The following is a 24,815-nucleotide window of genomic DNA, read 5'->3' on the forward strand; positions in this document are numbered from 1 at the left end:
GTGCTAGTAGTAAATATTATAGCAGAAAGGGGCGAAAGAAAAACTAACGGGAAACCAGCGGGCATCAAACCCTAACGACCAACACAACCACACATGCTATAAGGACCATCACATGAAAAACCCTAACGAACAAGACTGATTGGACAAATTCTGTTTTTTTAGGGACTGATCAGGGCATTTCCTATTTGGCGCCACAGGCGCCAGTTAACGTGCATTTTTGTTAACTGGCACCTGTGGCGTCCGTAAATGGGCCGGCCCATCTAGGCTCCGGTTGACTATTTTTTTCATAATTCTATTAACTTTTTTGAATATCGATGAACTTTTTTTGGATTTCAACACTTTTTTTAAGATTGATGAACTTTTTTGAATATAAGTGAACTTTTTGAAAATGGATGAACTTTTTTAGATTTATGAAATTGTTTTCAGTTCGATGAACTTTTCCTAAAATACATGATTTTTTTTTGAATTTCTATGAAAATTTTACAAATTTAATGAAAATTTTACAAATTTAATGAACTTTTTAAAAATTAATAATTTTTTGCTAAATTGGATGAATTGTTTTTAATTTGAATGAACTTTTTCAAAATTGATGAACCTTTTTAAAATATATTACCTTTTTTCAAATGGTTGAACCTTTTTTTTCTTTCAATCTTGATTTCATATTTTTATTTTCGTAACAAAAAAACAAAAAAAAACTGGGGCAGCACGCTAGTGGGCCGGCCCATGCTAGTAACGCTGCGGGCGCCAGATCTTTAACGGGTGCCTGCAGCGTTGCATAGGAGCTCGCACTGATCAGATAGATTTTTTTGAGGGATACTGATTAGACAGATTAGCCCATACTAATGTTGATTGGCCTATCCATGATCCAGTTGAATGCCACGGATGTAATGCCTTCTCCTTCAACCTGCGGATTTTTTTTTGGCAGGGCGCACGTAGTCCCGCGCAGGCCTTCCCTTGTCTAAGAGTCTGGCGGCCGCCCGCTCCTTACGCCCTACTGCTTGATGAGGTGCTCCAAAATGCTACGGTAGTCGGAGGCAGTGTAAATTCCGGCCTTCTGCGCAACGGCCCGTAGTGAGCGAAGAGGTCGGCGTCGCGGACGTCAGTCATAAGGGACGCCGGGATCCAACGACGCATCATGTACACGCGCACACGGCGCCGTCGGGGTCAATCTCGAACAGCTTCCCCATGATGCGTGTGTAGGCAAGCTCGTGCCGCTTCTCGCCGGCTGCGATGGCCACATTTATTATTAACGAAGTCTCTGTTAGGTTTGCATATTGATTATTGGCTGAAATGGTCAAATGCATGGACGAACTAACGTGTCACGCTGCCGGTCCAGTTCGGCAAATAGTTGGATGAAAATACAGCGAGCATGTCTCCACATGTTAGTTACTCCAAAGTAAAGAAATGAATATTTAATATTGATGTAGGCGGAGTTCTTGAGGAATCTAAAATTTGACATTAGGAAATCACTTGATTCTTGCTCATAACCCTTTACTGTTCCACTATATTTAGTAGCATTCCTGTTGCCGAATAAACCTACTAAATGGCTACTGCAATTTTCAACTCAAAAACAAAAATGGCTACTGCAATCTAGCCCGTGTTTCTGATCTATAATGTCATCTTGCTAACCTACCAACTACCACCGGCCGACAACCTACCTATGAGTCCATGAGTTTGCTTCTTCGCTGGTTCAATTCCATGAGTCTCATTCCGTGTGAATTAAGATCATTCCTGAAATTGATGCAGAGGCATTGGCTGGACGAATAGGTCAATGCAGGATCAATGACTACGCACGTACATAAAAGCGTATTTTTAGGGACCGTCTACAGGAAAGTTGCCTGAATTTTTCTAAAAAATTGCGTGTCCAGGTCGGATACACGTACATCACGCTGGCTCGCCCTGCAGCATGCAGCACGCTCCCTCCTGGATTCAAAGCACTAACACGCGAACATCTGTATGCAAGCTTCGCATGCTGCATGACCCTAGATGCACGTGCAAACCTAAGCTCATCTTATCTTCGAGATTTCTGATTGTGCTGTTTCAACTTGATTAGAAATGAACAAGCACCTGGAAATTACAAATCTGGACTCGTGGCTTACAGAAATCTCCATCTTGTTTTCCCGATTAAACCATACTGCGTATAGTGCCACTGTGGAACCCTAACCCTAACGTATCTACGAGCTGGCACCGAGATTCCGGCACGACTGCGCCTCACATGCTGAAGAGGATGTTACACTGATAAATAGACATGCATGAATACAACTTTCACTCTCCCTGTATTTATTTTTAGAATGTGATAAAACAACTTACAAAAATACAGTAGTACAATACCATCCTCATAGCTTCAACCCGATCAGAAAAAAAAAGTACTTTTACTGGCGCCGACACTAGCAAAGTAGAGATGAAGAATACTTCATCTCAAAGATAGGATCGAGAAATAATGATTTAAAGGATATTTAGGGTATATAACAGCAATAATTTGATTACCCCATGGTGTTGTTGACAGGCTTATCAAAGATCCAGCTAAACGGGGCCGATGTTGCAGGCTGGGTTTTCTGGCCGCTGCGCTCGTGAGCCTTTTCCTCCAACCTGCGGATCTTTTGGGGCAACGCGCACACGTAGTCCCGCGCACGCCTCCCGTCGTCGGAGAGTTCGGCCGCTGCCAGCTCTTTCACCCCCCACTGCTTTATCAGGTGCTCCAAAATGCTACGGTAGTCCGAGGCGGTGTAAATGCCGGCCTGCTGCGCCACGGCCGCGTAGTGCGCGAAGAGGTCACCGTCGCGGCCGTCTGTCATGAGGGACGCCGGCATGACGATCCGGCGGCGCATCATGTACGCCAGCGCGCGCACGGCGCCGTCCGGGTCGATCTCGAACAGCTTCCCCACGATCCGCGTGTAGGCCAGCTCGTGCCGCTTCTCGTCAGCCGCGATGGCACCGCATATGCGCGCGAGCGCCACGTCGCCATACTCCTTGGCGCGACGGGCTGTGTTGCCGTGAGAGATGGAGGTGGCACGCTCCTGGAAGGCGACGTAGATGAAGCCGTGGTAGGGGCTCCGCGCAGCGTTCATGACCATGCCGGACTGGATGAGGTTGTGGATGGTCCTCTCGACCTGCCGCATGTCGACGCGGCCGGAGAGGAAGAGGTACCTGTTAAGCACGTCGCCGTGCCGGTTCTCCTCGGCAGACCAGCCGCGGATCCAGCGCGCCCAGGCAGTGCCGCTGGAGCCGGTGAGGTCGCGCACGGCCTCGAAGCGGTTGGGTATGCTCTGGTAAGTTGGCAGCGCCTCCTCCGTGACCATGTTCCCCACGAGGCATACGAGGTGCGCGTCGGGCAGGCCGGCCGCGCGCGCTGTGATGTCGGAGCACGCCGCGTGGAAGCCGTCGGTGCCCAGCGACGCCAGATCCGGCAGCAAGTCCGTCGGCTGCCACGCTACCTCGGCGGGCTTAAGGAGCGGCACCACATTCGCCTCCGCCCAAGGCTCCAGATGGTCGAACACCTGTAGCTTCGCCGGCTCCAGGTACATGAGCCATTCGTCGTCAGTGCCCTCCTCCTCGTGCCTAGCCGCAACGGCGGCGCCCCGGCCAGTGCGCGCGCTTCTCTTACTAAGTCTAGGAGGATGGTCGGCTCCCCCTGCTAGTTCGGCAGCATCAGCTTGGGGTAGAAGGGCGGGTTCTGCCGTGCAGTTGGTGGTGTTCATACTCATATCCGCCATGATTCTTCCTCCTCCACTGGTCCTAGTGCATCTCCTGCGTACAAATACAATCAAGTAGTAATGATCGAGAGAATCATTGCGTGCAGACATTTTCGCCTGAAGCATACATTCGTACGTACCAGTAGCAGTAGGCGATGCTGGTCACATGGAGACCTATATCATTCCTTGTTCTGGTCCATGGCCTAGCCAGTGGACAAGGATGCCTGAGGAGCCATGACGTCGCCATATCACACTGTGTTTCTCACGAGATGAATGAGAGCTATATCTTATTTGGCGTGGTCGGAACATATTTATAGAGCAGCTTCACTCTAGCGAAAGTGCCGTGTCCCGACTCCAGAGTCACGGACAGCTTACAGACTGTAGGTTGGTGGCAGTTTTTGATTGAAGATTAGGGGGAGAAGGGGCCCACACCCGTGAAATTCAAGGGTGATTAATTAGCGCTAAACATCGCCTCCCTGAAAATAAAATAAAGAAACACCATATGCATGGTTTCCCAAAAACACACAGAAAAGATTGCAGATGCTGAAACACCGGTTCGTAGACTAAACCACGGGCCATCGGAAATTCGTAGGGGTATGAAAGTGCGAGTGCAGTTGTGTCTGGCCGTCTGATTGGCTTAAGATTGGAAAACTTGTATAGTTATAGACTTTTGATTACTGTAGGGCGGGGTCGATTCATGCATACTCTTGGCAGCTTTTGCCGGAGCTGCATGCGCCATCCACCTCACCTCCCGTGCCTTTGTCATTTCATCTTCTAATTTCAATTTACTATATCTTTCGAACTAAAAGTCCAAATTAAGTTTCGTTTGCATACTTCCATTTGCTAAATATCGAAGCTTGATAGTAGTAACATTAAGTTTTACCAAGTTACATATACTTTTAGGGTTTTTAAGGTTTAGGCTTGGGGCTTAGGGGTTTAGGGTCTTACAGTTTAGGATTTAGGGTTTTAAGTGTTAGTTTTTGAAACTTGCTAAATTTACCTATCAAGTTTTATAGTTGAAACCTGACTGGCCACCCATGAATATGCAAAAGAAATATGAATTGGGCTTTCGGTTCAAAAGATATAATAGATTCAAGTTCAAAAATCAAAAGAAAAAACATGAAATATGGGATGGGCGGTGCTGCCAAAACCTGTCAAAAGTTGCACGCATGGACCCCATATAATTTGATTAAGTGTTAAAACTCATGCAAATACCAAACCAGTTATCTGTGTGTCGCCACATCTGTGTGCCACAAATCCTCTCCCCGCCAGCCATGTGTAGTAAAAACATATGCTAGTTTGTTGGCATGAACATGTAACATGCCATGTAAACAGCTCTATGTCCTCTGACTACTCTAGATAAACCGCATATGGAGTAACACGTATATAAGTGTATAATACAAAATACAAGGGCCAAACGTATGGTCATTCGCCCTCACCAGAATATGGGAAGAATACCAATTATCGATACACAATAACCAGGTGCCAAAAAAAAGCATGCTACAAGGAGGATATACATTTAGATGGTCGCGTTGATCTAAAGAAGGAAAATGTGGTGGCACATGAGTTAGCTAACTTTAGTTTTGATAACCATTCCGTTATGGTTCTTTTTTTGCGAGGGATTCCAATAGGGTTCTTGTAAGTAGTGTCCGCTCAGCGTGACATATGTTGTAAGGATTCATTGTAACAATATTATATATGGGTGGTGTTTTTCAAAAATAAAGAGAAGACCAAACCACTCCAACTAACTTACACTAAAGAAAAGAGACATTTTATTGGCTAATCTCGGTGACAAAACATATCTCTTAATTTCTTTTCATCTTAGTGACCCAAAGTTTACCACCTATCTCTTAATTCTTTTCCGTCTTAGTGACCCAAAGTTTAATTACCACCCCCCCCCCCCCCCCAAAAAAAGAGTTGTAGAAAGTCAGCCTCATGCCCCACAGTAAAATCAGGGGGGCCAGGAAGATTAGAGGAGAGATCTCTCGTGATTTTTTTTACAAAACACCTTCCCATATATTAATTAATTAAAAGATTCTTACAATCATTCATTGCAGTATTAGCCACACAGGGCAGAACACTATTACAAAGCACACCGTCCGATCTATTATCAAAACTAAGCTTCACAATCTCATGCGCCACCAGATTAGGTTGTCGGTTAATCTTAATAATCTTGAGATCTTTGATAAACTTGGAGATGCTCAACACTTCCTTTTTCAGAAAATAGACCACGAAAGAGCAGTCAGTTTCCAACGTAAATGTATTACCCGGCGAGGCACACACCAAGTTCCGCTTCATCCACACAGGTACATGCTACATGTGATAGGCGTTAGGATTTCCCTAAAGACGAAGGGTGATGTAGTATATTAGTAGATAGTAATTCCCTCAATTAAGAACCAAGGTGAATCGAACCAGTAGGAGACACCACACCAAAAACTATAAGCGCGCGCACGCACACACACACACACAAAGCAAAGCAAATACTTGCACCCAACGCGGGGTCAATCTCAATGTACTCGTTAATTGCTAGGATTAAATCTGATAGTAATAGATAGATAAATAAATAAATAGGTAAATAAATTGCAGCAAGTATTTTTAGGGTTTTAGTAATAAGAAGTGAATTGATCCGGAGGCTATAGCTAGAGGCATCTCTCTCATGAGCATTGCAATGGTGGGTAGACAAATTACTGTTGAGAAATTGATAGAAAAGCTGTAACACCCACGATGTGGCTATATCTCTCACGTGTCGAGGCACGACTTAGAGGCATAACCGCATTGTGGTTTTGTCGCAAGAAGGGTCATCTTCACACAATCCCATGTAATGAACAAGAATGGGATAAAGAGAGGTTGGCTTACAATCGCCACTTCACACAATACTTAAATAATTCATACATAATTCAAAATACACACATAGTCCGACTACGGACAAATACAAATGAAAAGAAGATAACCCAACTGCTAGATCCCCGATCGTCCCAACTGGGCGCCACTACTGATCATCCGGAAAAGAAACATAGCAACGACCAAGGTCCTCATCGAACTCCCACTTGAGCTCGGTTGCATCACCTGCACTGGCATCATCGGCACCTGCAACTATTTTGGTAGTAACTGTGAGTCACGAGGACTCGGCAATCTCACACCCGCGAGATCAAGACTATTTAAGCTTTGGGTAGGATAGGGTAATGAGGTGGAGCTGTAGCAAGCACTAAGCAAAATATGGTGGCTAACATACGCAAATAAGAGCGAGAAAAGAAGCAACGCAACAGTCGAGAAGCTAGAAGGGATCAAGAAGTGATCCTGAAACTACTTACGTTCATACATAACCCAAACCGTGTTCACTTTCCGGACTCCGCCGAAAACAGACCATCATGGTTACACACGCGGTTGATGCATTTTAATTAAGTCAAGTGTCAAGTTCTGTACAACCGGACATTAACAAATTCCCATCTGCCACATAACCGCGGGCACGGCTCTCAAAAGTTTATACCCTGCAGGGGTGTCCCAACTTAGCCCATCACAAGCTCTCACGGTCAACGAACGATATTCCTTCTCCCGGGAAGACCCCATCAGTTTCGGAATCCCGGTTACAAGACTTTTCGACAATGGTAAAACAAGACCAGCAAAGCCCCCCGATGTGCCGACAAATCCCGATAGGAGTCGCACGTATCTCGTTCTTAGGGCACACCGGATAGGTCAAGCTACGAGTAAAACCAGGCCTCGAGTTTCCCCGAGGTGGCCCCGCAGGCTGCCCGTTTTGGACCAACACTCAGAGGAGCACTGGCCCGGGGGGGGGGGGGTTTAAAATAAAGATGACCCTTGAGTCTGCAGAACCCAAGGGAAAGGTATAGGTGGTAGGTAGGCAAATGGTAAAACCAAGGTTGGGCCTTGCTGGAGGAGTTTTATTCAAAGCGAACTGTCAAGGGGTTCCCATAACACCCAACCGCGTAAGGAACGCAAAATCAAGGAACATAACACCGGTATGACGGAACATAAGGCGGCAAGAGTGGAACAAAACACCAGGCATAAGGCCGAGCCTTCCACCCTTTACCAAGTATATAGGTGCATTAATTAAAAAAAGAGATATTGTGATATCGCAACATATCCATGTTCCAACATGGAACAAACTTCAGCTTCACCTGCAACTAGCAACGCTATAAGAAGGGCTGAGCAAAAGCGGTAACTTAGCCAAACAACGGTTTGCTAGGAAAGGATGGTTAGAGGCTTGACATGGCAATATGGGAGGCATGATATAGCAAGTGGTAGGTAGCGCGGCATAGAAATAGAGCGAACAACTAGCAAGCAAAGATAGAAGTGATTTCGAGGGTATGGTCATCTTGCCTGAGCTCTCGCAAGGAAGAAGAACGAGTCCAAGAAGAAGACGAACGGACGTAGTCGAACGAATCCTCACAACTCCGGAACGAAACCGAAGCTAACGAGAGACGTAAACCGGAAAGAAGCAAACAACATGGTAAACAACCAACACATAAGCATGGCATGATGCACAATCAAGTATGATGCATGTCTAGTTTAATGAGGCATGGCATGGCAAGGTGCACAAACAATACTAGAAATTAGGTGGAGCTCAATATGCAACGACTTGCGTATTGACGAAACACCACATTCAAGTTATTTAGTTTGCTCTCGTTTAGGAACAAGACAAGATTAAATGTTGGTTAACATGGCAAGAGGTGAAGCATAATTAAACTAACTATTTAGGCAAGTTTAAATGAGGCCGGAAATAAGAAACAACAATTCCGGAAAATCCTCATGTGCATATTTTTGATTGGGTACTGTTCTGTCCTAAAGCATATTTTAGAGTTGTTAAACAGCAAAATAAAGTGCACCATGTTAAACTAGGCATTTTTCTACCCCATTTACATATAAAGTTTATTAAATTTGGAGCTATGGTTATTTAGTTATGAAATAAAGCATTTTACCATGGCATTTATGCAAAATTATATAAACAACAAGTTTAAACATTTTTAACATGGATGAAAGTTGCATATTATGAAACTAGATAAAATTCTAAGCATATTACATGTTTAAATCATTTTAAACCGATGCACGGTTAATGAGTTACTATATGCATGATGTGCAAGGGCTTTTCTGTAAAACAAACGTTCCTGGGATAATTGCTAAAATCGCAACAGAAGGAAAAAAACACGCATCGGGCCGAATCTGCAGGCTGCTGGGGCGCTCACCATTGGCTGAGGGCCGGTCGGTGTGGCTGGCTTGGCGCGGGGAGATGGAGGGCGAGCTGGGCCTTGGCGCTTGTCCACACTGGCGCCAGATCGGGTCAACGACGGGGCGGCGCTCGTCTTGTCGCTCGAAGTAGAGGAAGACAGCAGGCGCGGGACGGACGCAGGTGGAACTCCGGCAAGCGGCAGGATGGAGAGGGGTCGACACGGGAGCTCGGGGTCGCGGGTCAACAAAGGAGGCGCTCGGCTGGGTCAACTCCGGCGCGAGGCAGAGCTGGACTTGGCACGGGCTCGTCGGGGTCCGATGCAGAGGCATCTCCTTGGCACCGCAGGCTGAGCGCAGAGCAGGCAAGGCGGCAGCGAGGTTCAGCGAGTCGAGGACAGATGGATCCGGGCTTGGGGAGCTCGAACGGCGGCGGCGGGGAAGCTCGAGGTCGTCCATGGCTTCGGGTGCTCACCTGCTGGGGCAACAGAGAGCCAGGGAGATAGCATGAGGGAGAGAAGAAGAAGATTAAAAAGGAGGAAGACAGGAGAAGAGGAAGGCGACGAGCAGTTCCTGCTGGGGCTCCGGCGAGGCTGTGCTCGTGGTCGTCTGCGGTGCATGAAGATGGAGAGCTCGGGTTCCTCCCGATCTGGACCTCAAGCGAGTCTGCGGGGCTGCGGCGTGGAGCGAGGGCGTCGGGGAGGCAGGAGGCCTCGGGTGGAGTGGATCGAAGACAGGGGTTCGGGCAGGAGAAGCCCTGGTTGGCTCGGGCGATGGACAGTGGCACAGTGGAGGCCGTGGGTTGGGCAGTGGCGGAAATCGAGGGAGTTGGTCGGGAAATCTGGTTGGGGATGGATCGGGAAGGGATCCCAAGGAGGAGGAAGACAGTGGACTGACGGCGCGACATAGGATGGATGGGACAGCTCCCTAGAAATTAGGGTTCGGTCTGATTATATAGACAGGGACTGGGTAGGGCTAATCCGGTCCGTCCGATTATAATCGGGCGGTCGTAAATAAATAGGTTAGGTAGTCTGAATAATTAAATGGAGATGTTTTATAGATGTTTGGGGATGATCCGGACCCAGCGGTAACGATAGCCCAGTTCGGGTTCAGGGAAGTTTCGGACGTGCGCGAGGGGGGTATGAGCACTGTGCAGAAAGGTTAGGAAGCCAGGCAAGGGGGAAACAAAATCTGGTTGGTCTTGGAACGGTCAACGAAAGCAAGGGGAGACTCCGCAACTACGAGGGGATGCAAGTTTGACAACAAAGACGGCAACAGAGTGCCGATGCAAATGCGAATGATGCCATGATGAATGCAGCAAACAAATAAATAACACGGCTGACTCGCAAAACAAGGAAGGCATTTGAAGCGGCGGTCTCGGGGCGTTACAACACTCCACCACTACAAGAGGATCTCGTCCCGAGATCTAGGATGGCACCGGAGAGAAACGGAAGAAGGAAGAGGTAAAACTAAGTTGCTTATTTGACAAACGAGTGAAACCACAAACCTCGAGAGGTTTAACAATTTGGAAGAAAGGATGCAATGGAGATGAACGAGATTGCAACCACTCTGTTAGCAAAGAGGAACAAGGAACATTACGAGAACCTTGTAGGTTGAAAGACATAAGAAAATGGTAACAATGGACAAGAAGTACATGCAAGCACTCCGGTTGAAAAGAGATGCAAGACTTGATAAGATAAAAAGAACTTGAGCAGAGGACACAACACTCCTGCTAAACGGATAAGCAAGGAAAACAACATGATGTATACAAAATGAGATGATGGGTCGAAGAGAATAATATCACAAAGCCTCCGGAAGAAATAAATAATAGAAGATAGATTCTTGGAATAAAGAATGGAGAAGAAAATGACAACTTCTGCCACAAATGAGCTTGGAAAGCATCCTTCCAAGAAGGTTATAACGGAGTTGTTGGAAAACCAACAACGAAAAGAATAAGCTTGTAGCGGGCTTATGGAAACATCCCAACATTATGAGGTGACAAACGGCCACTAAAGGAAGCCATTTATTTGAGTGAGAGCACCAAGGCGATGAAAAACTTCTTTCACCAAGAGGATAGGAGAAAACTTGGATCATTGATAAGCACCATAATAGCAACATTCCTTAGGGAAGGCTTTAGGTGAAACATGACACAAGATAACTCCAACGAAGAGATTGGTGGATTTAACATATCTCATTCTTGACAACATGTGAAACATGGAACATGGATGGAAATTGTCAAGAAGGACATAACACCACCTCAAAAGATAAGGTAGGAAGAATTGCACTTCGGAATGCAAGATGAAGAATGCTTGAACTCCTCAAAACAAAACATGTGTTAAGCACCCTGTTTAATTTTGAGTATAGCTTGGCGGATCATAACTTCGAGAGAAATCTTGAAAATAATAATTGAAGAATGAAAGGAATCCTTGACGACCCACCATGTAGAGCCTGCATGAAGAACTCCAGTAAACAAAAGGATGATAGAAAGAAAGAGAAGTTGACAACACAAGGTGAAGCCTTGCAATGATTTAGATGGAGCTTCAGGACGATATAATGAGAAAAACTTTGAACTCCGGAAAATAAAAGATGAAGCATCTCGAACCGAGAATGTGATATGATGAACAAACTCCGGAAAGAAGAGATGAACAACTTAGAACTGGGAAATTGATATTATTATGAACTCTGGAAGAAGGAATTAATCACTTGGATGAAGCAAGAATAAGAATTATGTTATGCTCATCCTTCACCAATTTAAATTGATGACAAGCAATGGATTTGGCATACTACTTATGCCTGTAGAAAGGATTAAGAGAGATATATCGATAACTTGAGAAGGTCTTCAACGAACCGCCAGTAGGATTTGGAAAGAACGAATGAATTGATATGATAACAACGGAAGAGAAATCTTGAACGAACCACCGTAAGAATTGAAGATGAACAAGGAAAAGATAAAGAATCACCGGGAAGAATTATAAAAAGAACGAAGATACTTTAGAGAATTTAGATACATGAGAACGAAGAGATCATGAACTGATTAGAGAATACTTGAATGATGCCCTGGTAAGATTTGGAGAACGAGAGCTGAATGTTGAGAACGAATAAATCTTCTGAAATGATGGCCTTCAAAGAATCAAACTGTAAAGACTCATGAATTGCTTCGGATGGGTGAAAAGAATTCTCACGTTTGAAAACAATTATGAGAGGATGGCATGAAGCTAGAACTATGAATCTTTGGAAGAATGGGTAAGGATTTAAGAGGAACTCTTCTTCGGTCTTCAAAATCCGAGAATGACGATGAGAAACACCATGAATGGTCGAGGCACTCCAGAATGAAGAATAGAAAGGTTGAACCAACGATGAAAGAATTTGAAAGATCTTGGAGAAAGACATTTGACTGGTGACAATTCATTCTTACATCAAACTTTTAAATGAAATTGATAATAACTCCGGAAAAAGTTAGAAGAGTCAGGTAAGATCCTGGGAAAAGACCTATGGGTTAGGGCCCACTCAAAAGAACCACTGTTGAACGATTGCTTGAAAAGAGAGATTGCACCGGTTGAATTAAATGGCCTGAATGAGATAGCATCCTCAAAAGAACTTGAGTGAATTGAGAATGGAAACTTGAATCTTCCGAGATATCTTCATCACTCCTGAACAATTGAATAGCGAGAAGTGGATGATTAAGAGGTGCACCGTGTTGGGGAACGTACTAATTTCAAAAAAATTCCTACGCACACGCAAGATCATGGTGATGCATAGCAACGAGAGGGGAGAGTGTTGTCCACGTACCCTCGTAGACCGACAGCGGAAGCGTTATCACAACGCGGTTGATGTAGTCGTACGTCTTCACGATCCGACCGATCAAGTACCGAACGCACGGCACCTCCGAGTTCTACACACGTTCAGCTCGATGACGTCCCTTGAACTCCGATCCAGCCGAGTGTTGAGGGAGAGTTTCGTCAGCACGACGGCGTGGTGACGATGATGATGTTCTACCGACGCAGGGCTTCGCCTAGCTCCGCAGTGATATTATCGAGGTGTAATTTGGTGGAGGGGGGCACCGCACACGGCTAAAAGATCTCAAGGATCAATTGTTGTGTCTTTGGGGTGCCCCCTGCCCCCTATATATAAAGGAGCAAGGGAGGAGGAGGCCGGCCCTAGGAGGGGGCGCACCAAGTGTGGAGTCCTACTAGGACTCCCTAGTCCTAGTAGGATTCCACCTCCCATATGGAATAGGAAAAGAGGAAGGGAAAAAGAGAAGGAAGGAAGGGGGCGCCCCCTTCCCTAGTCCAATTCGGACCAGACCAAGGGGAGGGGTGCGGCCACCCTTGAGGCCCTTTTTCTTCTTTCCCGTATGGCCCAATAAGGCCCAATACGTATTCCCGTAACTCTCCGGTACTCCGAAAAATACCCGAATCACTCGGAACCTTTCCGAAGTCCGAATATAGTCGTCCAATATATCGATCTTTACGTCTCGACCATTTCGAGACTCCTCGTCATGTCCCCGATCTCATCCGGGACTCCGAACTCCTTCGGTACATCAACATACATAAACTCATAATAAAACTGTCATCGTAACTTTAAGCGTGCGGACCCTACGGGTTCGAGAACTATGTAGACATGACCGAGACACGTCTCCGGTCAATAACCAATAGCGGGACCTGGATGCCCATATTGGCTCCCACATATTCTACGAAGATCTTTATCGGTCAGACCGCATAACAACATACGTTGTTCCCTTTGTCATCAGTATGTTACTTGCCCGAGATTCGATCGTCGGTATCTCGATACCTAGTTCAATCTCGTTACCGGCAAGTCTCTTTACTCGTTCCGTAACACATCATCCCGCAACTAACTTATTAGTCACAATGCTTGCAAGGCTTATAGTGATGTGCATTACCGAGTGGGCCCAGAGATACCTCTCCGACAATCGGAGTGACAAATCCTAATCTCGAAATACGCCAACCCAACAAGTACCTTTGGAGACACCTGTAGAGCACCTTTATAATCACCCATTTACGTTGTGACGTTTGGTAGCACACAAAGTGTTCCTCCGGTAAACGGGAGTTGCATAATCTCATAGTCAGAGGAACATGTATAAGTCATGAAGAAAGCAATAGCAACATACTAAACGATCGGGTGCTAAGCTAACGGAATGGGTCAAGTCAATCACGTCATTCTCCTAATGAGGTGATCTCGTTAATCAAATGACAACTTATGTCTATGGCTAGGAAACATAACCATCTTTGATTAACGAGCTAGTCAAGTAGAGGCATACTAGTGACACTCTGTTTGTCTATGTATTCACACATGTATTATGTTTCCGGTTAATACAATTCTAGCATGAATAATAAACATTTATCATGATATAAGGAAATAAATAATAACTTTATTATTGCCTCTAGGGCATATTTCCTTCAGTCTCCCACTTGCACTAGAGTCAATAATCTAGTTCACATCGCCATGTGATTTAACATGAATAGTTCACATCACCATGTGATTAACACCCATGGTTCACATCGTCATGTGACCATCACCCAAAGGGTTTACTAGAGTCAGTAATCTAGTTCACATCGCTATGTGATTAACACCCAAAGAGTACTAAGGTGTGATCATGTTTTGCTTGTGAGATAATTTTAGTCAACGGGTCTGTCACATTCAGATCCGTAAGTATTTTGCAAATTTCTATGTCTACAATGCTCTGCATGGAGCTACTCTAGCTAATTGCTCCCACTTTCAATATGTATCTAGACCGAGACTTAGAGTCATCTAGATTAGTGTCAAAACTTGCATCGACGTAACCTTTTACGACGAGCCTTTTGTCACTTCCATAATCGAGAAACATATCCTTATTCCAGTAAGGATAATTTTGACCGCTGTCCAGTGATCTACTCCTAGATCACTATTGTACTCCCTTGCCAAAATCAGTGTAGGGTATACAATAGATCTGGTACACAGCATGGCATACTTTATAGAACCTATGGCCAAGGCATAGGGAATGACTTTCATTCTCTTTCTATCTTTTGCCGTGGTCGGGCTTTGAGTCTTTACTCAATTTCACACCTTGTAACACAGGCAAGAACTCTTTTCTTTGACTGTTCTATTTTGAACTACTTCAAAATCTTGTTAAGGTATGTACTCATTGAAAAACTTATCAAGCGTCTTCATCTATCTCTATAGATCTTGATGCTCAATATGTAAGCAGCTTCACCGAGGTCTATCTTTGAAAAACTCCTTTCAAACACTCCTTTATGCTTTGCAGAATAATTCTACATTATTTCCGATCAACAATATGTCATTCACATATACTTATCAGAAATGCTGTAGTGCTCCCACTCACTTTCTTGTAAATACAGGCTTCACCGCAAGTCTGTATACAACTATATGCTTTGATCAACTTATCAAAGCGTATATTCCAACTCCGAGATGCTTGCACCAGTCCATTGATGGATCGCTGGAGCTTGCATATTTTGTTAGCACCTTTAGGATTGACAAAACCTTCTGGTTGTATCATATACAACTCTTCTTTAATAAATCCATCAAGGAATGCAGTTTTGTTTATCCCTTTGCCAGATTTCATAAAATGCGGCAATTGCTAACATGATTCGGACAGACTTAAGCATAGATACGAGTGAGAAACTCTCATCGTAGTCAACATCTTGAACTTGTCGAAAACCTTTTTGCGACAATTCTAGCTTTGTAGATAGTGATACTACTATCAGCGTCCGTCTTCCTCTTGACAATCCATTTATTCTCAATTGCTTGCCGATCATCGGGCAAGTCAACCAAAGTCCACACTTTGTTCTCATACATGGATCTCATCTCAGATTTCATGGCCTCAAGCCATTTTGCGGAATCTGGGCTCACCATCGCTTCTTCATAGTTCGTAGGTTCGTCATGGTCTAGTAACATAACCTCCAGAACAGGATTACCGTACCACTCTGGTGCGGATCTTACTCTGGTTTACCTACGAGGTTTGGTAGTAACTTGATCTGAAGTTACATGATCATCATCATTAACTTCCTCACTAATTGGTGTAGAAGTCACAGGAACAGATTTCTGTGATCCAATAAGGGAGCAGGTACAGTTACCTCATCAAGTTCTACTTTCCTCCCACTCACATCTTTCGAGAGAAACTCCTTCTCTAGAAAGGATCCATACTTAGCAACGAATGTCTTGCCTTCGGATCTGTGATAGAAGGTGTACCCAACTGTCTCCTTTGGGTATCCTATGAAGACACATTTCTCCGATTTGGGTTTGAGCTTATCAGGATGAAATTTTTTCACATAAGCATCGCAACCCCAAAATTTTAAGAAACGACAACTTTGGTTTCTTGCCAAACCACAGTTCATAAGGCGTCGTCTCAACGGATTTTGATGGTGCCCTATTTAACGTGAATGTAGCTGTCTCTAATGCATAACCCAAAACGATAGTGGTAAATTGGTAAGAGACATCATAGATTGCACTATATCCAATAAAGTACGGTTATGACGTTCGGACACACCATTACACTGTGGTGTTCCAGGTGGCGTGAGTAGTGAAACTATTTCACATTGTTTTAACTGAAGGCCAAACTCGTAACTCAAATATTTTACCTCTGCGATCATATCGTAGAAACTTTTATTTTCTTGTTACGATGATTCTCCACTTCACTCTGAAATTCTTTGAACTTTTCAAATGTTTCAGACTTTGTGTTTCATCAAGTAGATATACCCATATCTGCTCAAATCATCTGTGAAGGTCAGAAAATAATGATACCTGCTACGAGCCTCAATATTCATCGGACCACATACATCTGTATGTATGATTTCCAACAAATCTGTTGCTCTCTCCATAGTTCCGGAGAACGGCGTTTTAGTCATCTTGCCCATGAGGCACGGTTCGCAAGCATCAAGTGATTCATAATCAAGTGATTCCAAAATCCCATCAGTATGGAGTTTCTTCATGCGCTTTACACCAATATGACCTAAACGGCAGTACCACAAATAAGTTGCACTATCATTATTAACTTTGCATCTTTTGGCTTCAATATTATGAATATGTGTATCACTACGATCGAGATCCAACAAACCATTTTCGTTGGTGTGTATGACCATAAAGGTTTTATTCATGTAAACAGAACAACAATTGTTCTCTAACTTAAATGAATAACCGTATTGCAATAAACATGATCAGATTATATTCATGCTCAACGCAAACACCAAATAACACTTATTTAGTTTCAACACTAATCCCGAAAGTACAGGGAGTGTGCGATGATGATCATATCAATCTTGGAACTACTTCCAACACACATCGTCACCTCGCCTTTTACTAGTCTCTGTTTATTCTGCAACTCCCGTTTTTGAGTTACTACTCTTTAGCAACTGAACCAGTATCAATTACCGAGGGGTTGCTATAAACACTAGTAAAGTACACATCAATAATCTGTATATCAAATATACCTTTGTTCACTTTTACTAGTCTCTGTTTATTCTGCAACTCCCGTTTCGAGTTACTACTCTTAGCAACTGAACCAGTATCAATTACCGAGGGATTGCTATAAACACTAGTAAAGTACACATCAATAATCTGTCTATCAAATATACCTTTGTTCACTTTGCCATCCTTCTTGTCCACCAAATAGTTGGGGTAGTTCCGCTTCCAGTGACCAGTCCCTTTGCAGTAGAAGCACTTAGTCTCAGGCTTAGGACCAGACTTAGGCTTCTTCACTTGAGCAGCAACTTTCTTGCCGTTCTTTTTGAAGTTCCCCTTTTTCCCTTTGCCCTTTTCTTGAAACTAGCGGTCTCGTCAACCATCAACACTTGAAGTGGTCGCGTCAACCATCAACACTTGATGTTTTTCTTGATTTCTACCTTCGTCGATTTCAGTATCACGAAGAGCTCGGGAATTACTTTCGTCATCCCTTGCATACCATAGTTCATCACGAAGTTCTACTAACTTGGTGATGGTGACTAGAGAATTCTGTCAATCACTATTTTATCTGGAAGATAAACTCCCACTTGATTCAAGCGATTGTAGTACCCAGACAATCTGAGCACATGCTCACTAGTTGAGCGATTCTCCTCCATCTTTTTGCTATAGAACTTGTTGGACATTTCATATCTCTCAACTAGGGTATTTGCTTGAAATATTAACTTCAACTCCTGGAACATCTCATATGGTCCATGATGTTCAAAACGTCTTTGAAGTCCCGATTCTAAGCCGTTAAGCATGGTGCACTAAACTATCAAGTAGTCATCATATTGAGCTAGCCAAACGTTCATAACGTCTGCATCTGCTCCTGCAATAGGTCTGTCACCTAGCGGTGCATCAAGGACATAATTTTTCTGTGCAGCAATGAGGATAATCCTCAGATCACGGATCCAATCCGCATCTTTGCTACTAACATCTTTCAACATAATTTTTCTCTAGGAACAAAAAATAAACACAGGGAAGCAACAACGCGAGCTATTGATCTACAACATAATTTGCAAAATACTATCAGGACTAAGTTCATGATAAATTTAAGTTCAATTAATCATATTACTTAAGAACTCCCACTTAGATAGACATCTCTCTAATCATCTAAGTGATTACGTGATCCAAAGCAACTAAACCATGTCCGATTAACACGTGAGATGGAGTAGTTTCAATGGTGAACATCACTATGTTGATCATATCTACTATATGATTCACGCTCGACCTTTCGGTCTCTGTTCCGAGGCCATATCTATATATGCTAGGCTCGTCAAGTTTAACCTGAGTATTCCGGGTGTGCAACTGTTTTGTACCCGTTGTATTTGAACGTAGAGCCTATCACACCCGATTAACACGTGGTGTCTCTGCACGAAGAATTTCTGCAACGGTGCATACTCAGGGAGAACACTTTTATCTTGAAATTTTAGTGAGAGATCATCTTATAATGCTACCATCAATAAAAGCAAGATAAGATGCATAAAGGATTAACATTACATGCAATCAATATAAGTGATATGATATGGCCATCATCATCTTGTGCTTGTGATCTCCATCTCCGAAGCACCGTCATGATCACCATCGTCACCGGCGCGACACCTTGATCTCCATCGTAGCATCGTTGTCGTCTCGCCAACTTATTGCTTTTACGACTATCGCTACCGCTTAGTGATAAAGTAAAACTATTACATGGCGATTGCATCTCATACAATAAAGCGACAACCATATGGCTCCTGCCAGTTGCCGATAACTCGGTTACAAAACATGATCATCTCATACAACACATTATATCACATCATGTCTTGACCATATCACATCACAACATGCCCTGCAAAAATAAGTTAGACGTCCTCTACTTTGTTGTTGCAAGTTTTACGTGGCTGCTACGGGCTTAGCAAGAACCGTTCTTACCTACGCACCAAAACCACAATGATAGTTTGTCAAGTTGGTGCTGTTTTAACCTTCGCAAGGACAGGGCGTAGCCACACTCGGTTCAACTAAAGTGAGAGAGACAGACACCCGCCAGTCACCTTTAAGCAACGAGTGCTCCGAACGGTGAAACCAGTCTCGCGTAAGCGTACGCGTAATGTCGGTCCGGGCCGCTTCATCTCACAATACTGCTGAACCAAAGTATGACATGCTGGTAAGCAGTATGACTTATATCGCCCACAACTCACTTGTGTTCTACTCGTGCATAGCATCAACACATAAAACCAGGCTCGGATGCCAATGTTGGGGAACGTAGTAATTTCAAAAAATTTCCTACGCACACGCAAGATCATGGTGATGCATAGCAACGAGAGGGGAGAGTGTTGTCCACGTACCCTCGTAGACCGACAGCGGAAGCGTTATCACAACGCGGTTGATGTAGTCGTACGTCTTCACGATCCGACCGATCAAGTACCGAACGCACGGCACCTCCGAGTTCTACACACGTTCAGCTCGATGACGTCCCTTGAACTCCGATCCAGCCGAGTGTTGAGGAAGAGTTTCGTCAGCACGACGGCGTGGTGACGATGATGATGTTCTACCGACGCAGGGCTTCGCCTAAGCTCTGCAATGATATTATCGAGGTGTAATTTGGTGGAGGGGGGCACCGCACACGGCTAAAAGATCTCAAGGATCAATTGTTGTTTCTCTGGGGTGCCCCCCTGCCCCTGTATATAAAGGAGCAAGGGAGGAGGAGGCCGGCCCTAGGAGGGGACGCACCAAGTGTGGAGTCCTACTAGGACTCCATAGTCCTAGTAGGATTCCACCTCCCATATGGAATAGGAAAAGAGGAAGGGAAAAAGAGAAGGAAGGAAGGGGGCGCCCCCCTTCCTTAGTCCAATTCGGACCAGACCAAGGGGAGGGGTGCGGCCACCCTTGAGGCCCTTTTTCTTCTTTCCCGTATGGCCCAATAAGGCCCAATACGTATTCCCGTAACTCTCCGGTACTCCGAAAAATACCCGAATCACTCGGAACCTTTCCGAAGTCCGAATATAGTCGTCCAATATATCGATCTTTACGTCTCGACCATTTCGAGACTCCTCGTCATGTCCCCGATCTCATCCGGGACTCCGAAGTCCTTCGGTACATCAACATACATAAACTCATAATAAAATTGTCATCGTAACTTTAAGCGTGCGGACCCTATGGGTTCGAGAACTATGTAGACATGACCGAGACACGTCTCCGGTCAATAACCAATAGCGGGACTTGGATGCCCATATTGGCTCCCACATATTCTACGAAGATCTTTATCGGTCAGACCGCATAACAACATACGTTGTTCCCTTTGTCATCAGTATGTTACTTGCCCGAGATTCGATCGTCGGTATCTCGATACCTAGTTCAATCTCGTTACCGGCAAGTCTCTTTACTCGTTCCGTAACACATCATCCCGCAACTAACTTATTAGTCACAATGCTTGCAAGGCTTATAGTGATGTGCATTACCGAGTGGGCCCAGAGATACCTCTCCGACAATCGGAGTGACAAATCCTAATCTCGAAATACGCCAACCCAACAAGTACCTTTGGAGACACCTGTAGAGCACCTTTATAATCACCCATTTACGTTGTGACGTTTGGTAGCACACAAAGTGTTCCTCCGGTAAACGGGAGTTGCATAATCTCATAGTCAGAGGAACATGTATAAGTCATGAAGAAAGCAATAGCAACATACTAAACGATCGGGTGCTAAGCTAACGGAATGGGTCAAGTCAATCACGTCATTCTCCTAATGAGGTGATCTCGTTAATCAAATGACAACTTATGTCTATGGCTAGGAAACATAACCATCTTTGATTAACGAGCTAGTCAAGTAGAGGCATACTAGTGACACTCTGTTTGTCTATGTATTCACACATCTAATATGTTTCCGGTTAATACAATTCTAGCATGAATAATAAATATTTATCATGATATAAGGAATAAATAATAACTTTATTATTGCCTCTAGGGCATATTTCCTTCACACCGGTACCACAAAAACATTTGAAATCAGAAAAGGAATATGATCAACACCGAAAGCTTGAATTGAATCCACCGGAGAAGAAAAGAGAATGATGAACTTGAAGCTCCGTTAGTATCTTCCTGAGAATCACCGGATAAGAGTATTGACGGAAAAGGATGGAGAGACTTCCCATCAATAAAAGGATACATGATTGAGAAATCTGAGTCCTTGAAGAAAAGGGTGGGAGCGCGGGAAAACAAAGGCAACTTGGGTCGGATGAAACGAACACCGTTGAGAAAAAGCTTAGAATTGATCTTGCGAATGTTGGAATGATCGGATTTACTTGAAGAGAAGCACACCGGTTGGAAAGGATTGAAAAGACAACCTTGATGATCAAGAAGGATTAGCATCCACATAAAAATACGAGAACACCGCTTAGAAAAGGTAGGGAATCAACACCTGACAATGAAGCAACTCGAATACCACAACTTAAAACAAAACAAAGGATTGGCTCGCAGAATAAGCCGGAAACAAACATATGATAGAGATTTCGCCCAAAGTGTTAGTGATGAGGCCGCACGGGCACGACGTACAGCGGACGTCACGAATGACAAACAAGACGTCCCCGAATCGGCATAGCCAAGGATTCTTTAAGACGCCTCGCGACCACTGTAAATCGACCGTGAAAAGCGAACCACTAGACGTTGGACCCCAGTCTCAAATCATACATCTGTCGAAAAGATATTCTAGGAGCTACTTGAATTCTCACCTATAAACTCCCGAAACTTTCTAGTTATGGAATCTGGTGTTGGGGATACATGGGACGCAATATATCTCACCCAAACTAACAATCCCTAGATCCAGCTATATCCATCCGTCAACACATAACCAAGAAAACTCCGGAAATCGTGTACCTCAACCTTCGAAAAGCATCTGTTATACAAGTTATGGCAATACTCCCGAACTCCCGCCCCAGTATTGGGTGGCGTCGAGGTGATCTCACCAACAAACTGCATAAAAGAGATTTTTGATGTCGGCGAAACTCAGGTATACCAGAACTGCAACGATAAACTTGTGACGACAACACCTCAGAGCTCAACTCCCCGGGACACTGCCACAACCCCTAAATGTCAGGAGGCACCAAGAACAATGTTCTCGTCACAAGAATATCTGAACGATCCCAAGATACCCGCGTGATCCTAAGAAAAATTAGTGAAATTTGAGGAGAGGAAAGTCAAAACATCTACGTCAGGAGGCCTCACCAGAGCGACAAAGGGACTGAGGAGTAAAAAGAATCCTACTCTCCGATATATATAATCCTAAGACTCAAAACTTTTTTTTTCTAGACTCAACAACGTCAGCGATTCGATCAAGCAGGGGGCTCCTAAGTCGGGGATGGCTCTGATTACCAACTTGTAACACCCACGATGCGGCTATATCTCTCACGTGTCGAGGCACGACTTAGAGGCATAACCGCATTGTGGTTTTGTCGCAAGAAGGGTCATCTTCACACAATCCCATGTAATGAACAAGAATGGGATAAAGAGAGGTTGGCTTACAATCGCCACTTCACACAATACTTAAATAATTCATACATCATTCAAAATACACACATAGTCCGACTACGGACAAATACAAATGAAAAGAAGATAACCCAACTGCTAGATCCCCGATCGTCCCAACTGGGTGCCACCACTGATCATCCGGAAAAGAAACATAGCAACGACCAAGGTCCTCATCGAACTCCCACTTGAGCTCGGTTGCATCACCTGCACTGGCATCATCGGCACCTGCAACTATTTTGGTAGTAACTGTGAGTCACGAGGACTCGGCAATCTCACACCCGCGAGATCAAGACTATTTAAGCTTTGGGTAGGATAGGGTAATGAGGTGGAGCTGTAGCAAGCACTAAGCAAAATATGGTGGCTAACATACGCAAATAAGAGCGAGAAAAGAAGCAACGCAACAGTCGAGAAGCTAGAAGGGATCAAGAAGTGATCCTGAAACTACTTACGTTCATACATAACCCAAACCGTGTTCACTTTCCGGACTCCGCCGAAAACAGACCATCATGGTTACACACGCGGTTGATGCATTTTAATTAAGTCAAGTGTCAAGTTCTGTACAACCGGACATCAACAAATTCCCATCTGCCACATAACCGCGGGCACGGCTCTCAAAAGTTTATACCCTGCAGGGGTGTCCCAACTTAGCCCATCACAAGCTCTCACGGTCAACGAACGATATTCCTTCTCCCGGGAAGACCCCATCAGTTTCGGAATCCCGGTTACAAGACTTTTCGACAATGGTAAAACAAGACCAGCAAAGCCCCCCGATGTGCCGACAAATCCCGATAGGAGTCGCACGTATCTCGTTCTTAGGGCACACCGGATAGGTCAAGCTACGAGTAAAACCAGGCCTCGAGTTTCCCCGAGGTGGCCCCGCAGGCTGCCCGTTTTGGACCAACACTCAGAGGAGCACTGGCCCGGGGGGGGGGGGGTTTAAAATAAAGATGACCCTTGAGTCTGCAGAACCCAAGGGAAAGGTATAGGTGGTAGGTAGGCAAATGGTAAAACCAAGGTTGGGCCTTGCTGGAGGAGTTTTATTCAAAGCGAACTGTCAAGGGGTTCCCATAACACCCAACCGCGTAAGGAACGCAAAATTAAGGAACATAACACCGGTATGACGGAACATAAGGCGGCAAGAGTGGAACAAAACACCAGGCATAAGGCCGAGCCTTCCACCCTTTACCAAGTATATAGGTGCATTAATTAAAAAAAGAGATATTGTGATATCGCAACATATCCATGTTCCAACATGGAACAAACTTCAGCTTCACCTGCAACTAGCAACGCTATAAGAAGGGCTGAGCAAAAGCGGTAACTTAGCCAAACAACGGTTTGCTAGGAAAGGATGGTTAGAGGCTTGACATGGCAATATGGGAGGCATGATATAGCAAGTGGTAGGTAGCGCGGCATAGAAATAGAGCGAACAACTAGCAAGCAAAGATAGAAGTGATTTCGAGGGTATGGTCATCTTGCCTGAGCTCTCGCAAGGAAGAAGAACGAGTCCAAGAAGAAGACGAACGGACGTAGTCGAACGAATCCTCACAACTCTGGAACGAAACCGAAGCTAACGAGAGACGTAAACCGGAAAGAAGCAAACAACATGGTAAACAACCAACACATAAGCATGGCATGATGCACAATCAAGTATGATGCATGTCTAGTTTAATGAGGCATGGCATGGCAAGGTGCACAAACAATACTAGAAATTAGGTGGAGCTCAATATGCAACGACTTGCGTATTGACGAAACACCACATTCAAGTTATTTAGTTTGCTCTCGTTTAGGAACAAGACAAGATTAAATGTTGGTTAACATGGCAAGAGGTGAAGCATAATTAAACTAACTATTTAGGCAAGTTTAAATGAGGCCGGAAATAAGAAACAACAATTCCGGAAAATCCTCATGTGCATATTTTTGATTGGGTACTGTTCTGTCCTAAAGCATATTTTAGAGTTGTTAAACAGCAAAATAAAGTGCACCAT

At 44.4% G+C, this 24,815-nt stretch overlaps 1 protein-coding gene across 1 annotated transcript; it reads right to left on the reverse strand.

Moving 5' to 3' along the window:
• Window positions 1-2,253: 2,253 nt before the first annotated feature.
• LOC123051325 (acyl-[acyl-carrier-protein] desaturase 7, chloroplastic-like) lies at window positions 2,254-3,964 on the reverse strand. Its single transcript, XM_044474185.1, has 2 exons — window positions 3,833-3,964; window positions 2,254-3,747 (listed from the first exon to the last, which is right to left on the reverse strand). The coding sequence occupies exons 1-2, from the start codon at window positions 3,937-3,939 to the stop codon at window positions 2,484-2,486; spliced, it is 1,371 nt and encodes a 456-aa protein (XP_044330120.1). The 5' UTR covers window positions 3,940-3,964; the 3' UTR covers window positions 2,254-2,483.
• Window positions 3,965-24,815: the final 20,851 nt, after the last annotated feature.

This window comes from Triticum aestivum, chromosome 2D (genome assembly GCF_018294505.1).
Source record: "Triticum aestivum cultivar Chinese Spring chromosome 2D, IWGSC CS RefSeq v2.1, whole genome shotgun sequence".
Lineage (NCBI taxonomy): Eukaryota > Viridiplantae > Streptophyta > Magnoliopsida > Poales > Poaceae > Triticum > Triticum aestivum.

What these genes read in the sequence shown, in the direction of transcription:
- LOC123051325 (XM_044474185.1), bottom strand. Translation starts at nt 3,939, where the DNA reads ATGGCGACGTCATGGCTCCTCAGGCATCCTTGTCCACTGGCTAGGCCA. An exon ending in AGCATCGCCTACTGCTACTG is followed by an intron (nt 3,748 to 3,832) that starts GTACGTACGAAT and finishes ATTTGTACGCAG; the next exon opens with GAGATGCACTAGGACCAGTG.